This window comes from Mandrillus leucophaeus, unplaced genomic scaffold (genome assembly GCF_000951045.1).
Source record: "Mandrillus leucophaeus isolate KB7577 unplaced genomic scaffold, Mleu.le_1.0 Scaffold281, whole genome shotgun sequence".
Taxonomy (NCBI): domain Eukaryota; kingdom Metazoa; phylum Chordata; class Mammalia; order Primates; family Cercopithecidae; genus Mandrillus; species Mandrillus leucophaeus.
Window position 1 is genome coordinate 1,249,663 of NW_012102932.1, and position 17,251 is coordinate 1,266,913.

Consider the following 17,251-nt stretch of genomic DNA (forward strand, 5'->3'; position numbering starts at 1 on the left):
TGAAAGAGTAAATTTATAAAATAAACCCTTCCTCCAAAGAAAACTACAGAATCAAATAGTTTCACAGGTAAATTCCATCAAATGTTAAAGACAAAATAATACTAATCTTCAACAAATTACTTCAGAAAATAGAAGAGGGAGCACTTTCCAGCTCAATTTCTGTGACCAGTATAAGCCTCATATCAAAATAGGACAGACTTTGTAAAGGAAAATTACAAATCAGTATCCCTAAAGAACAAAGTGGCAAAAATATTCTCAAGAAAATGTAGCAAAATAGAGCAACACAGAAAAATACACTACGACCAAATGGAGCTTATACAGGAATATAACATTAGTCCAATATTTGAAAATCAATGTAATGTAATTCAGTAGATTCAAATACAGTCTATTCTCATTTTTGAGATGGAGTCTTACTCCCACTGAGCAGACTGGAGTGCAGTGGCGCAATCTCGGCTCACGGCAACCTCCACCTCCAGGGTTCAGGCGATTCTCCTTCCTCAGCCTCCTGAGTAGCTGGGATCACAGGTATGCGCCACCATGCTGGGCTAATTTTTGTATTTTTAGTAGAGATGGGATTTCACCATGTTGGCCTGGCTGGTCTTGGACTCCTGACCTCAGGTGATCCACTTGCCTCAGCCTCCCAAAGTGCTAGGATTACGGGTGTGAGCCACCATGTCTGGCCTACTCTTACTTTTCTACACTTTACCCAATGACCTGCTAGAGCCGTAGTAACCTTTCAGGAAAAGAATCTACATGATTTTTGAGACAAATAGCCCAGTGACAAATTTATAATTAATTACTCAGATCAGCAGAGAGCTCCAATTGTAGACAATTTCTAGCCTTCACAGAATTTTAACATTTTGTTCTTTTATCAAAGATCAACATCAGAAAATGAACGTAAAGAACATAAACAGTTCCTCATCTCTTGCAGAAATACAAGACTATTTCATTACATTGTACAATGCCCCTTATGTAATGTCCCCAGACAATCCATGCCTAATTTAGTTCTAGAGGAAAAAACATACCATCCTAATGGTTCCTTTTATTAATGTAATGAACATGACATGGATGAGAAACAAAGGAAAAAGCCCATGATTGGGTAAAGATCTCACTATCAATTGAGAATGCATTATGGCAACATAGTGTGATGACACTCAAATGCGCTTAAACCCAGAAAACTTATATAAGTTTCTCAAGCAAAAAAACTAAAAAACAGAGACAGCTCATCCTCTGGGGCATATAACAGCTGTAACTGACATCACTATTGTTATTAGTGCCACTGGTTGTCCCAGAGTTAAGGGGGCCTAGGAAAGCAGTGGATCAGAAAATGAGAACTGTGTAAACTCAAGATTTCTTCTCTTTAAGCTTTCCTAGGAAATTCTGAAATACATTTTGTGTTCAAAAAGCTACCCTTGGCCAGGCATAATGGCTCACGCCTATAATTCCAGCACTTGGTGGGAGGCCGAGGCAGGTGAATCACCAGAGGTCAAGAGTTCGAAACCAGGCTGACCAACATGGTGAAACTCCCTCTACGAAAAATACAAAAATCAGCTGGGCATGGCAGTGTGCGCCTGTAATCCCAGCTACTAGGGAGGCTGAGGTAGGAGAATCACTTGAATTTAGGAGGCAGAGGTTGCAGTGAGCCAAGATCACACCACTGCACTCCAGCCTGGGCAACAGAGCAAGACTCCATCTCAAAACAAAAAAAGCTACCCTTAACCAAGGTACTCTGGTACATTTATCTTCTCTTTTCATTATGTAACTCTTCTATATCTTAGTTGCAGTGCGTTTTTATTGGTACTGCCTCAAATTCATTTTAGAAATGAATTAGATATAAATAAGAAAATATGAAACTAACATAGAGAAGATTGTACCCAAATAAGAATTCATAAATATTACTTTTCAATCAATAAAGAGGGATAAATGTAACAAAAACATCATAATAGTTTAAAAAAAAAAAAAAAAAGATGGGCTGGGAGCAGAGGTTCTCGCCTGTAATCCTAGCACTTTGGGAGGCCAAGATGGGGGGATTACCTGAGCTCAGGAGTTCGAGAGCAGTCTGGGCAACATGGTGAAACCCCGTCTCTACTAAAACACAAAAAAAATCAACCAGGCATAGTGGCAAGCGCCTGTAATACCAGCTACGTGACACGCTGAGGCACGAGAATTGCTTGAACCCGGAGGCAGAGGTTGCAGTGAGCTGAGATCGTGCCATCGCACTCCTGAGCAACAAAGTGAAACTCTGTCTCAATGGGAAAAAAAAAAAGATGAACTGAGATTTAAACCAAAGGTAAACAAATAATACTACTAACATTTGTAATGTTTGGTCTCTTTCCAATCAACAAATGTGATGGGTTTACTTTACCTTAATTTCTATCCTTGCTCTGTGAGGAAAAAGTTGTCCGATCATAGAAAAGTCAGTTCCTACCATGCTGATGGCTAAAAAAAACATATCTGTTTCTGTGAAAATAAAAGATTTAGAATGACTGAAAATTAATCCTATCAATATTTTAGAGAAAAGAAATCTTACAAAATTTGACAGTACTTAATTTTACTAGAAAGATCTCCATGGGATACCTAAAAACATCTTATTATAAATAAAAACTTTTCAGTATAAGAAATCATAGGCTGGGCATGGTGGCTCACGCCTGCAATCCCAGAACTCTGGGAGGCCAAGGCGGGCAGATCATTTGAGGACAAGAGTTGGAGATCAGGGCTAGTCGCAGTGGCTCATGCCTGTAATCGCAGCACTTTGGGAGGCTGAGGCGGGTGGGTCACCTGAGGTCGGGAGTTTGAGACCAGCCTGACCAACATAGAGAAACCCCATCTCTACTAAAAATACAAAATTAGCCAGGCATGGTGGCACATGACTGTAATCCCAGCTATGTGGGAGGCTGAGGCAGGAGAATCGCTTGAACCCGGGAGGCGGAGATCGCGGTGAGCCAAGATCGCGCCACTGCACTCCAGCCTGGGTGACAGAGTGAGACCCCGTCTCAAAAAAAAAAAAAAAAAAAAAAAAAAAAAAAAAAAGAGTTCAAGACCAGCCAGGCCAACATGGTGAAACCCCGTCTCTGCCAAAAATTTTAAAAAAATGAGCCGGGCATGGTGGCATGCACCTGTAATCCCAGCTACTGGGGAGGTTGAGGCAGAAGAATAGCTTGAACCTGGGAGGTGGAGGTTACAGTGAGCTGAGATGGCACCACTGCACTCCAGCCTGGGCGAAAAGAGCAAGACTCCACCTCAAAAAAAAAAAAAAAGAAAGAAAGAAAAAGAAATCATACAAAAGCAGCTGGATTTTTTTTTTAAGACATTCATTCTGCCTAGCTGATTTTATTCGAAGTACTCTGAAGAAAACTATGAGTCATAGTCAGGATAGGGTTACAGTACGTAAGCAACTAAGATGTGCTAAGCAGTATATAAAGAAAGTAGCTAGAAAAATACAAAAGAGGCCAGGCATGGTGGCTCACGCTTGTAAATACCAGCACTTTGGGAGGCCAAGGCGGGCAGATCAGTTGAGGTCAGGAGTTCCAGACCATCCTGGCCAACATGGTGAAATCCCGTCTCTACTAAAAACACAGAAATTAGCTGGGCATGGTGACATATGCCTGTAATCCTAGCTACTCGGGAGGCTGAGGAAGGAGAATCACTTGAACCTGGGAGGTGGAGGTTGCAGTGAGCCAAGATCGCAGCACTGCACTCCAGCCTGGGTGACAGAGTGAGACTCTGTCTCAAAAAAAGAAACCATTAACAGAAGTTACACCTCAGGAGAATAGGAACAGGGAAGTGAAAGATGGGAAGTATAGGATCTTTTTAAAACTACTGTTTTTAAAATAAAAATAGTAAGTGCCAACATGCAACAGATTTTTAACAGCATAATATTTATCTATAGAAACTTCATTATACAGTATTATCTGAGGTAGAACATTATTCACATTAGAAATATTGTATTGTTGGCCAGGCACAGTGGCTTACGCCTGTAATCCCAGCACTTTGGGAGGCTGAGGCAGGCGGATCACCTGAGGTCAGGAGTTCAAGACCAGCCTGGCCAACATGGTGAAATCCCATCTCTACCAAAAACACAAAAATGAGCTGGGCATGGTGGCAGGCACCTGTAATCCCAGCTGCTCAAGAGGCTGAGGCAGAAGAATCGCTTGAACCCAGGAGGCAGAGGTTGCAGTGAGCCGAGATTGCGCCACTGCACTCCAGCCTGGGCGACAAAAGCAAAACTCCATCTCAAAAAACAAAAAAAAGGAAATATTGTATTGTTAATTTTGACTTAAATGGTATTTGTTGTACAGAGATTTGACAGAGAGGAACATTCCAGCCAAAATGACTATAACGTTAACTCTTAAAAAATATTTCCTTAAGCAGAACAGTGACTAAAAGAAACTTAACAAAAAAAAAAAAGAAAGAACAGATTCTGGGCAGGGCACAATGGCTCACATCTGTAATCTCAACACTTTGGGAGGCAAAGGCACGAGGATCGCTTGAGCCCAGGCATTGGAGACCAGACTGGGCAACATATTGAGACCTCATTTCTTCAAAAAATCCAAAAAAGAGGTCAGGTGCGGTGGCTCCTGCCTGTAATTCCAGCACTGTGGGAGGCCAAGGCGGGCAGATCACCTGAGGTCAGGAGTTTGAGACCAGCCTGACCAGCATGGTAAAACCCCATCTCTACTAAAAGTACAAAAATTAGCTGGGGTTGGTGGCAGGTGCCTGTAATCCCAGCTATTTGGGAAGCTGAGGCAGGAGAATCACTTGAACCCAGGAGGCAGAGGTTGCAGTGAGTCGAGATCGCACCATTGCACTCCAGCCTGGGCAAAAAGAGGGTAACTCCATCTCAAAAAAAAAAAAAAAAAATTCCAAAAAATTAGCTGGGTATGGTGGCACATGCCTGTAGTGCCAGCTGCTCTGGAAGGCTGAGGCAGGAAGATCACGTGAGCCCAGGAGTTCCAGGCTGTAGTTAGCTATGATCGTTTCACTGCACTCCAGCCTCCGCAATCATCAAGACCCTATCTCTACTTTCTAATTTTTCAATTTTTTTGTAGAGATGAGGTCTTGCTTTGTTGCTCAAGTTGGTCTCAAACTCCTGACCTCAAGTGATCCTCCTGCCTCAACCTCCCAAAGTGCAGGAATTACAGGTGTAAGCCACTGCACCTGGCTGAGACCCAGCTGCTATAAAAAATAAAATTTTTTTAAAGATTTGTAAGATAAAGTCAGAGATACCATTCCATGGAGGGCATAAGATAGAGGTGTCAATAATAAAATTAGCTAGAATAAAATGGCAGTCTGCATTTTATTTACTTAGGGGAGAACTGATTTAATTCCGAAACAGTCACTTCATTTCAAATAAAGAACTTACACATTTTTAAATGAAAATTAGTTACCTTTGTTTGACCATGGCTTAGAGTAATAATTTTTCCTAAAGCTGGAGTATGTAGTTGTAGAACCGCGCTCAAATATGGGGTCATTTTCTTCAACAACACAAGGGCCTTTCGTTCTCAAAACTTCTACAGTTAAACTGAAATAAATACATTTTTAAATAGAGCTATACTAAAAACAAGGAAACAAATAGTAAATGAGATGTAAATAGTTATATTTTGAGGTTTAGCATGGCAATCATATCAAAAGTATAATATTATTTATGTGAAATATGGGTATTTTCCAAGCATCTGCTAAGTTTTACCTAAAATGTGATTCCAAGAGAGTAGAAAGAAGTGTCAACTCATTTTCAAACTCCATAACAGCAATATATTTAAAAAATATCTTTGGGCTACGTATTATAAAAAGATATTTGTATTACTGATTTCTACATGTCTTTGATATTCAATATGTATTACTGTGCTGGAATCAACGGAAATTTTGAAAAACATAAGCACTTTATATTTTACATTCCTGCAGACAAAGCAGTTAAATATGCTCTAACTATTAAATGACCAGTAAAATCATCATTACAAACTAATGGAAAACAGCACACAAAAACAACTATTATTAGCAGTATTACATTTATGTTTAATTATAGAATGTAAATGCTGTAAAATTATTTTTCACTAGCTAAACATTCAAAGACCTTCCATTGCTCTATTTATTTACTTACTAATTTATCACCTTTAAAAAAAAATACCCTTAAAACAACTAAATTCCACGATGCTCAATGTGAGAAATTTAATGTTATAACAAATTAAACCAGAATTATACCGCACCGTAACAAAAATCATAAAATACGTTAAACCTACATTTCACTGTATATCCATCAGTTATCACCACATCAGGATATGTTAAAAATATGAGAACCGGAATATTGACTTCAAGACTGTGTCAATCAGGATATGTTAAAAATATGAGAACCTGAATATTGACTTCAAGACTGTGTCAATCTTAGAAATTTATCCTCAGTGGAAGACAGCATATGATTAGTTCAACAGCCTGACTCAATGACCAGTAAAGATGATAAAACAATGGTGTTAGGTTAATAGGAGATAGGGCATCTTCTCATACAAAACAGAGTTATTAAAATTCATAAATTAATCTAACCCACTTTTCCATTTACAATATTCATTATGCAAATATAAATGTCAAGGTCTAAGTGACAAAGGCCGATATAGAAAGAGGACCTCTTTCACTAGACAAAGCATGTTTGTTCTCATATAACTACAATCTCACTTTCTCTCTTTTTTAAATACCTTTCTTCATCCAAAATAATAGAGCCATCTTCTGCCACTTTTACTCGAGGAACCAGTAATGGCCCATCATCTGTCTCTTCTTCCATTTCATTATCTTCAGCATTAGCAGTACTCTTACCTTCTTGCCTACCAGATATAAAGATAAGTTAATTCACAAAGGCATAAAAGTAGTCCCTGAATAGTATAAAACTTAAAATAAATGATTACAAACTCAACCTTCTAGCTATTTCCAACTTTTCCTATAATCCAAATGAAAACAGTGTGTGTTGTTAAGGACACAATTAGAGGATTTTCTCAAGTTTTATCTCAACTCCTGGCCTCAAGTGATCTTCCTGCCTTGGCCTCCAAAAGTGCTAGGATTACAAGCCTGAACTACCATGTCCTGCTTGTTTCTCTTCATTTTAAAAGAGAGTAAAGACTTCTTGGGCCAGGCGTGGTGGCTCATGCCTGTAATCCCAGCACTTTGGGAGGCCAAGGCAGGTGGATCACGAGGTCAAGAGATGGAGACCATCCTGATCAACATGGTGAAACCCCATCTCTACTAAAAATACAAAAATTAGCTGGGCATGGTGGCGCACACCTGTAGTCCCAGCTGCTCGGGAGGCTGAGGCAGCAGAATCACTTGAACCCAGGAGGCAGAGGCTGCAGTGAACCAAGATCACGCCACTGCACTCAAACCTGGCGACAGAGCGAGACTCCATCTCAAAAAAAAAAAAAAAAAAAAATTTAGCCAAGCATGGTGGCACACACCTGTACTCCCGGCTACTCAGGAGGCTGAGGCAGGAGGATCACTTGAGCCCAGGAGGTCAAGACTGCAGTGAGCTGTGTTCACATCACTGCACTCCAGCCTGGGTGACACAGCAATACCCTGTCTCAAAAATTAAATTAAAATTTTAAAATTACCAAAACGAAAGTCTAACCAAACGTAATTTTTTTTTAAGAGACAAAGTCTTGCTCTGTCACCCAGGCTGGAATGCAGTGGCATGATCATAGCTCACTACAGCCTTGAACGTGTGGGCTCGAGTGATCCTCCCACCTCAGCCTCCTGAATAACCAGGACTACATGTACACACCACCAAGCACAGCTTACTTTTACATTTTTTGTAGAGATAAAATGTCACTATGATGCCCAGGCTGGTCTCAACCCCTGGCTTTGGGCAATCCTCCCATCTTGGTTCCGCAAAGTGCTGAGATTACAGGAGTGAGCCACTGTGCCCGACCCCAGTCAAATGTAATTCGACTATAACAGGAAGCACCATTTGATCTCATTTAAAAAATGTAGCAACAGAATATATTCAAAAATAAAATAAAATACTTACTCTCTTGTCTGGACTGGAGTCGATGACTTTTCAGTTTTCTTTTCTTGTTCCAGTGAAGAACTATTGAACACAAATAACAATACCTTTAATAAATTATTAATCTATATCCTCTCAATTCTATCTGTAGGCAGAAGAAAATTATTCTAACTTCTAATTTTTAAAGATATGCCATAGCATTTTGTTAATGACGGTGCAATCCGACAACCGATTTTTCAGTCAAAAGCTTGTCATCACGTACAAATAATTTGTTAGGTCCTAAGTAGAGAATACTCTTTTTTTTTTTTTTTTTTAAATACAACAATAGGGTCTTGCTGTGTCACTCAGGCTGAAGTGCAGTGGTGTGATCTCAGCTCCACGTAACCTCTACTTCTTGAGCGCAAGCAATCCTCCCACCTCAGCCTCCCAAGTAGCTGGGACTATAGGTGCGTGCCACCACACAGGGCTAATTTTTGTCTTTTAATTTTTTGTAGAGACGAGGTTTCACCATATCGCCCAGGCTGGTCTCAAACTCCAGGGATCATGCCATCCTCCCACCTTAGCTTCCCAAAACACTGGGATTACAGACATGAGCCACCACGCCCAGCAGAGAATGTTCTTATCCTCTAACTCCCCAGTGAAAGGAGGCTCCCAATCCCAAGGCATGAAGCCGCTTAGGTGACTTGTCTTCAACTTCTAGATGTTAAACAATTCAAAACCTAGGTTCCTGGCCCTTTCTTCAACAGGGCCAAAGACCTGGTGAATCTGAAAAAGGACTATGCTAAGGAACTGTCCCTACTCCTACCTCTACCTGCTAAACCATCAACAATACAACAATAAGAATTATAAACCTTCTGCCTCAGAAACCCCAGGCTAACTTTAATAAAGAAACTTTGTTCTTGGAGGATTTATTAATCACACTACTACTGTCTTTATTAGAAGGCAGGGAACAAAACTTCGATCACTCCTTTAGATCAGTTTATAGTATGTTAAAAATAGAAACTGCAATCCTTTCAAACTTTTTTTTTTTTTAAATGAGACAGAGTCTCGCTGTCTCCCAGGCTGGAGTGCAGTGGTGCAATCTTGGCTCACTGCCACCTTGAACTCCCAGGTTCAAGTGATCCTCCCACCTCAGCCTCCTCCTATGCGCCACAATGGCCAGCTAATTTTTGTATTTTTTGTAGAGATGGGGTCTCACTATGTTGTCCAGGCTGGTCTCAAACTCCTGGGCTCAAGTGATCCTCTCGCCTTGGCCTCCCAAAATGCTGTGATTACAGGGGTGAGCCACCTCACCCGGCCAAAATTGCAATCTTGACTACAGAAAAGTGGTTTAGTTGGTTTTACTATACCTTGGTAATTAATATAACAAAGAAAAAAAATTTTTTTTTAAACAGGATCTCGCTCTATCACCCAGACTGCACCCAGAATGCAGTGACATGAACATTGTTCACTGTAGCCTCAAATGCCAGGGCTCAAGCAGTCCTCCTGCCTCAGCCTCCCAAACAGCTGGAACTACAGGCACATGCCACCATGCCTGGCTAATTTTTGTATTTTTTGCAGAGATAGGGTTTCACCATGTTGCCCCGGCTGGTCTCAAACTCCAGGACTAAAGCGGCCCACCTGCCTTGGTCTCCTAAAGTGCTGGGATTACAGGCATGAGCCACTGCGCCCAGCGAGGAAATTTAATTTTAATCTCAGAAATAAAGGGCATAATTAAACATCCCCAGAAAGCAATTACTTGAAATACAGCTACTTTTGGTTATGAAATTATATTTAAAAGGACATATGTGTTCCAAATTTTGTCAACATGCTTTTGGAAAACAAAAAATTGTACTATAAAAGTGATATTTATATAACTACATACCCAAAGAAAGTAAAACAGAAGGCCAGGCATGGTGGCTCACGCCTGTAATCTCAGCACTTTGGGAGGCCGAAGTGGGTGGATCACCCGAGGTAAGGAGTTTGAAACCAGGCAAGCCAACATGGCGAAACCCAGTCTCTACTAAAAATATAAAAATTAGCCAGATGTGGTGGTGAGCATCTGTAATCCCAGCTACTCGGGAATCTGAGGCAGCAGAATCACTTGAACCTGCGAGGCAGAGGATGCAGTGAGCCAAGATTGCACCACTGCACTCCAGCCTGGGTGACGGAGCAAGACTCTACCTCAAAAAAAAAAAAAAGAGATAGTAAAGCAGAAATAAATTTTACTTACGTCATTGGATTGTTATCTGGTAGATAATATATGAAGTCTCTCATAGTCATTTTTGAACGATCTGGTGGCCTCTGACTTTCATTTATAGCAAATTTGTTTTTCCATTGTTTCTGTATACATAAACACACACAGATCCACTTTTATAAATATTAAAGAATTTCAGACGTACTATATGCAAATATACAGTCCACTGTTGCATTCACTATAAGTGCTCTAATATTATTCTCACCCCAGTTATGTAATTTTGTAGATGGAATATTTAAAAAGTTGTAGCACATTACCCTTAATAGTTTTTAGTTTTTATTTATCTACTTTTGAGATGGGGTCTTGCTGTGTTGTCCAGGCTAGAGTGCAGTGATGCAATCATAGCTCACTGTAGCCTTGAACTCCTGAGCTCAAGCAATCCTCCCACCTCAGCCTCCCAAGTAGCTGGGACTACAGATGCTTGCCACAACACCTGGCTAATTTTGTGGGGGTTTTTTTGTTTTGTTTTGTTTTGTTTTGGTAGAGATGGAGTCTCCCTCCGTTGCCAAGGCTGGTCTCAAATTCCTGGGCTCAAGGGATCCTCCTGCCTCAGCCTCCTAAAGCACTGGGATTACAGGAGTGAACCACACACCCAGGCAGCATTTAGATTTTAACAACTAAAGTGACTAGGACTAGATAAAAGCTCAATGTGGCCAGGCACAGTGGCTTATGCCTATAATCCCAGCACTTTGGGAGGCTGAGGCAGGAGGATCGCTTGAGCTCAGGAGTTACCAGCCTGGGCAACATAATGAGACCCTATCTCTACAAAAAAATACAAAAAAATTAGCTGGATGTAGTGGCATATGCCTATAGCCACAGCTACTTGGGAGGCTGAGGTGGAAGGATCACTTGAGCCTGGGAGGTTGAAGTTGCAGTGAACTGTAATCATACTAGCACACTCCATCCTGGGTGTGCTTGTCTCAAAACTAAATAAATAATAAAAGAATAAAACTAATAAAGCTCAATGTATAAAATGCTTACTGATGCCTTCTAACTAAACATCTTAATAGCTCACTGAGAATTTATGCTTACACAGCTTTTTTTTTTACCCTGTAGTGAACTGAAATTCAGTGTATTTTGTAAAATTCTTGAAGCAAATGTTTAATCTTTAATTCCCCAAAATAAATTAAATATGCAAGTAAGCAGTTTCTGTAAAATATAGAACTTTTTTTAATCCCCCACCCCCAATTCCCAACCCATAAAACATTTTTAGAAGCTTACTCTTTTTTTTTTTTTTTTGAGACATAGCCTTGCTCTGTCACCCAGGTTGGAGTGCAGCAGTACAATTTTGGCTTACTGCAACCTCTGCTGCCCAGGTTCAAGCAATTCTCATAAGGCTTACATTTTAGAAGACATAAATTCAAAGCTTGTTTTCTCCTGTGTAAAACAGTGATATCTACTTCACACAGTTGATATAATTACATAACATAATAGACATAAAGCACCAAGCAAAATGCCTTCCCTTAATTTAAAAAAAACTAAATAAAAGAGGCATTTTATAATTCATAACAGGAGCTGACACTGGTTGGGCACTTACTATTTTCAAGACACAGTTTTTCTGTTTGATTTTTTTTGAGACAGAGTCTCGCTCTGTCACTCATGCTGGAGTGCAATGGCGCAATCTTGGCTCACTGCAACCTCTGCCTCCCGGGTTCAAGTGATTCTCCTGTCTCAGCCTCCTGAGTAGCTGAGATTACAGGCGTGCACCACCATGACCAGATAGTTTTTGTATTTTTAGTAGAGACAGCGTTTCACCATGTTGGCCAGGCTGGTCTTGAACTCCTGACCTCAGGTCATCAGCCCACCATAGCCTCCCAAAGTGCTGGGATTACAGGCATAAGCCACCCCACCAGGCCCATTTTAAGTGTGTTTTACACGTATTGACTCATTTAATCTTCACAACCCTCCAATGAGATAGACAGAGGTTGAGCATCTCTCATCTGAAATACTTGAGACCAGAAATGATACACATTTTGGATTTTTTCACATTTTTGAATATTTGCAGAATACATACTGGCTAAGCATCTCTAACCTGAAAATCTGAAATCCAATATGCTCCAATGAGCATTTCCTTGGAGCATCACTTTGGCACTCAAAACATTTTGGACTTTGGAGCATTTTCAATTTCAGGGATGCTCAACCTGAACTATTATTGGTCTTATTTTACAGATGAGGAAATAGAGTAATTAAATTACTCAAGGTCACATAGCTAGTAAAGAAATGAAGCTGAGGTTCAATCCTTAAGTATGTAACTCCAGGGCCAGCACACTCTACTGCTGTTACCTGCCCTTCTAGAAAAGAAATCAATCCTCAAGATTAAAAAGAACATGGACTCTACTATATGCATACCACAAATTTTTCCCACTTGTAATTTTCCATATTGTCAATTTAGAAAACATTACCAATTCATTCTGCTCAACTACATTTGTCTTTTTTTTTTTTTTTGGAGACCGTTTCACTCTATCACCCAGGCTGGAGTACAGAGGCACAATCTCGGCTCACTGCAACTTCCACCTCCCAGGTTCAAGTAATTCTCATGCCTCAGCCTCCCCAGTAGTTAGGATTACAGATGTGTGCCACCAGGCCCAGCTAATTTTTGTATTTTTAGTAGAGACAGGGTTTTGCCATGTTGGCCAGGTTGGTCTTGAACTCCTGACCTCAAGTGATCTGCCCGCCTAGTGCTCCCAAAGTGCTGAAATTACAGGCATGAGCCACCAAGCCCAGCATATGCTTGCCTTAATTCAAATAAATACATCACTTGTCACTTGGATATCTTTATATGAAAAATCTGACTGAAGGTTTATTTTATAAATATGTTTGTGTATGTATATCTATGTGTATGTGTATGAAACTTATTTGTGACCTTTACTAAAAACAGTGAAAACATAAATAAATAATGTAAAAATTACTATCAGTGAAAAATGTAATTTAAGTCCATGGTGTATCAATCAATCCATTAACAAGAAGGGATGTTCTATTGACTAAGGGATGTTATGCGGTTTTGTTCCCCCATCAAAATGCTACAAATGCTTTTCTTCCCAATGATTCCTTACTAACATAAACAGAAGGCAACACCAAAATCCTGATTCTCCTCCCTTACCTTCTCTTTTCTCAATTCTTCTTTTAACATTTCCCTCAGTTTCTGGGCTTTGTATATTCGGTATCTGTCTGAGCACGGCTGTTTCTCTTTTGTTGAAGTGGCAGTTGGCTGTGCAGCCTCTTGATTAACTGTAGATAAGGGATGAGATTCTGAAGGAACACTGACACTAGCCTTAACCAGACTAGAAGTACTTGATATTCGCTTTCTTCTCTGTGAAACAGTAGGGGAAGATCTACTGGATTCTTCAACATCATTGTCACTACCAGTCTTTTCAGAACTGTTGAAATTAAAAAAGAAAAAAAGAGGGCACCATGAATCTTCTGTTATACATGCTAGTTTTAAAACTTAGTCTGGTGAAAATCCAAAACCGCAATCTCGTAATTAAAAAAAAATTAATAACTTGAGATGTATGATAATTATGACAGGTTACAAAAAAATTTCTTTAGTAAATCTTTTAAATATATATAAATTCTAATAGACTCTTAATCTTTTCCAAACATAAAGTCCCTAGGCACATTAGAACACATAATTATAGGCTTAGTTCCCTCAAAACAAATAACCAAGTTACAGAACAAAGCTTAATCAACCTAATTTGAATTACTAAGTAAAAAAGTAATAATTTATAATTAAATTAATTTATATATAAAAATAAAAAAAATTTAATTCACTCTGACATTTTAAACTGGTCTAAATTACCGGCATTTTACTTATCAACCAGAGGTCAAATCAAATATGCAAAACTTCAAACCTCTGAAATACCTATATTGCAGTGTTTGAAGAAAAACATTTAGTTACAGTAGCCAAACCCAGTTCCCTTTGAGGCAGAAATCATTTATCTTTTGTCAGGTACAACGCTACTTATACAGCCATCAGAATAAACTCTTCAGTCAAAAAAAGTACTGAGTCACCTCAAATTGCATATTAGATATGGTACACCTCAGATATAAATATTTCAGGAATGGTCTATAAATGCAACTTAAGTCAAGAAAAGAGGTAGTATAAGTCAATAATTAAAAAGTCTACTTTTTTCATATTTTACAATTACTTATAAAAAATTAGAAAATGCCTTAACTTACAGAATAACCTTTCCAGGAAGACTTCAATTTAAATTCGTATCTTAGCTGTTATAACAATGTGATACATGCATTATCTGCATTTCACTCAATAATGTTGAGTGCATAATGACAGAATATATATCCTATAGATTTTTACAACTAGCAAAGACCCACAAAAAATTTATAAAAAGAGACCGGGTACGGTGGCTCACGCCTGTAACCCTAGCACTTTTGGCTGAGGCAAGTGGATCACTTGAGGTCAGGAGTTTGAGTACAGCCTGGCCAACATAGTAATTATCTTCTCCTTTAAAAAATAAATACTTTATATTTTGAAAGACAAAAACACTTCCCTGCAAAGCACTCCAGAAGGATGAAAACTATGGTGACCTAAACTCTCAAATGAATAGTGTGGCTATTCTTCACTTCAGGACTGCCATACCCCGATTCTTCCCACCACCACTTGGAAGACACGGTCTCCTCTCGGAGAATCTACAGCCCGTGACAAAATCCACATAAGCCACACCCTGCAGGTCAGACAACCAAACTGCAGTTTGGAGTGGTTTCATCAAGCCTCAACTGAAAGGCTTACTGCAAACGACAGCGGACTCCTATGATAAAATTCATTTGCTCAGCTTCCAGGTGACAGGCCGGAGAGGCGGGGCAAATGAAAATTCTTCCCTCTGCAAGCTCTTACCTGCTCCTAGGAGCCTTTTCTTGGGGCTCCGCTCCACCGAAATCGACTGCGGGTACATCTGTGGGCTCCGCTGGCTTGGAAGCAGTGTCCGTGGCAGGCTCCGGCGGCCTGGGAGACTCCTGTCCACGCTGGGGATTGGGAGCTGTGGAGCCCCTGGCGCCTACACTAGGCCTGACATTCGGCTTCACACTAAGGCGTGCCCTGCGGAACATGGCGGAGGCAGGGGGCCCGGGGAGGCAGCCTTGACGGCCGCTCACAGCCCCGAGCCCCGGCGGCTGCCCGAAAAGGGGATTAGGAACTACGCCCTCCCCACAAAGCCACACTACCAGCCCAGGGGGCAGCTACCGCAGTTTCACTCCGCCGCCGCCGCCGCCTCCTCTCTCCCGCCGCCGCCGCTTTTTCATGACCCTGCCACACACTGATGGCTAAATTTCACCCTCCTCCCAGCTCCCCCGCCCTCACAGGGCGCCGGAACTGATTGCGCCATCAGCCAGCGCCGCAGAATGACGTCAGACGCACAGCACTGGGAGCCATGGTAACTACCAAGCTACTGAGACTGGGTTACCTGCGGACCAGAAATTGAGATGCAGAGATATTTGCTCTTTCTTCTCCAGAAGTCCTTAGGAGTAGTTGAAAAGAGGAAAAGAAGAAAGTCGACTTCTCAGCTCAAACCTTTACTGGAAGTATTAAAATCGCTGGCCGATTTTGTTTTTAGAAGGTCATGAAGGGTTTAGAAATTCTAAATTGAGTAGACATAGATTAAATGCTGGTGTGAAGAAACTGATAATAGTTACCTCCCAGGAGAGGAATGGGTTTCTGGAAAACACATCGTGGTAGGAAGACTATTTACCGTACGCTCTTGTGTACTTTTTTGTTTTTTTCCTTTGAGACAGGATCTTGCTCTGTCCCCTAGGCAGGAGTGGTACAGTAGCGCGATCTTGGCTCACTGCAGCCTCCACCTCTCGGGCTCAGGCGATTCTCCCGTCTCAGCCTCCCGAGTTGCTGGGACCACAGGCGCGCGCCACCAGAAACGGCTAATTTGTGTGTGTGTGTGTGTGTGTGTGTGTGTGTATATTTACTGGAGATGGGGTTCATCATGTTGCCCAAGCTGATCTTGAACTCCTGGGCTCAAGCGATCCACCCGATTTGGCCTCCTAAACTGCTGGGATTACAGACGTGAGCCACCACGCCCAACCTCCTTGTGTACCTTTTTTTTTTTTTTTTTTTTGAGATGGAGGAGTCTCGCTCTGTCTCCCAGGCTGGAGTGCAGTGGCGCGATCTCCGCTCACTGCAAGCTCCGTCGCCTCCCGGGTTCACGCCATTCTCCTGCCTCAGCCTCCCGAGAAGCTGGGACTACAGGCGCCCACCACCACCCCCGGCTAATTTTTCTGTATTTTTAGTAGAGACGGGGTTTCACCGTGTTCGCCAGGGTGATCTCAATCTCCTGACCTTGTGATCCGCATGCCTCAGCCTCCCAAAGTGCTGGGATTACAGACATGAGCCACCGCGCCCAGCCCTTTGTGTACTTTTTAATATGAATGTATCACCCGAGATCTTGCCACTGTACTCCAGCCTGTTTAAAAATTATTGTAGTTGAAACTTTGTAAATTATTGTGAGTATTCTTAATCTGCTTCAGGAGGTAGCAGTAAACAAGACGTTCTGGATTTGGGAGGAGAAAATACAAAAAAGAAATGAACAAGATATTTTAAAAATGTATCAGGCCAGGCATGGTGGCTTATGCCTGTAATCCCAGCACTTCAGGAGGCTAAAGCAAGGCAGATTGCTTGAGGTCAGGAGTTCGAGACCAGCCTGGCCAACGTGGTCTCTACTAAAAATACAAAAATGAGCCAGGCCTGGTGGTGCAAGCCTGTAATCACAGCTATGGGAGACTGAGACAGGAGAATCGCTTGAACCCTGGAGGTGGAGGCTGCCGGAGCCAAGATGGCACCACTGCACTCCAGCCTGGGTGACAGAATGAGTGAGAATGTCTTAAATGAATTAATTAATTACAATAAAATAAAATGTATCAAATGTCGTGAAAGAAATTTAAGGGTTGAACGCTGGGCATGGCGGGGCACGCCTATAATCCCAGCTACTGAGGAGGCTGAAGTGGGAGGATCTCTTGAGCCCAAGACTTCCAGATCAACCTGCTCAAAATATTGAGACCCCTAAAACAAATTACCCACA

General features: G+C 41.2%; 1 protein-coding gene across 1 annotated transcript in view; it reads right to left on the bottom strand.

The window, feature by feature from the left end:
- BDP1 (B double prime 1, subunit of RNA polymerase III transcription initiation factor IIIB) overlaps window positions 1–15,539 on the bottom strand; it is a 111,584-nt gene extending 96,045 nt beyond the window's left edge. Inside the window, exons 1-7 of the mRNA XM_011985233.1 lie at window positions 15,064–15,539; window positions 13,315–13,591; window positions 10,191–10,300; window positions 8,003–8,062; window positions 6,684–6,809; window positions 5,388–5,521; window positions 2,366–2,460 (exon numbers count right to left, since the gene is read on the bottom strand). Of these exons, the coding sequence (XP_011840623.1) occupies window positions 2,366–2,460; window positions 5,388–5,521; window positions 6,684–6,809; window positions 8,003–8,062; window positions 10,191–10,300; window positions 13,315–13,591; window positions 15,064–15,275 (1,014 nt within the window). The 5' untranslated portion in view covers window positions 15,276–15,539. The remainder of the gene's footprint in view (window positions 1–2,365; window positions 2,461–5,387; window positions 5,522–6,683; window positions 6,810–8,002; window positions 8,063–10,190; window positions 10,301–13,314; window positions 13,592–15,063) is intronic.
- Between the last annotated feature and the right edge of the window lie 1,712 nt (window positions 15,540–17,251).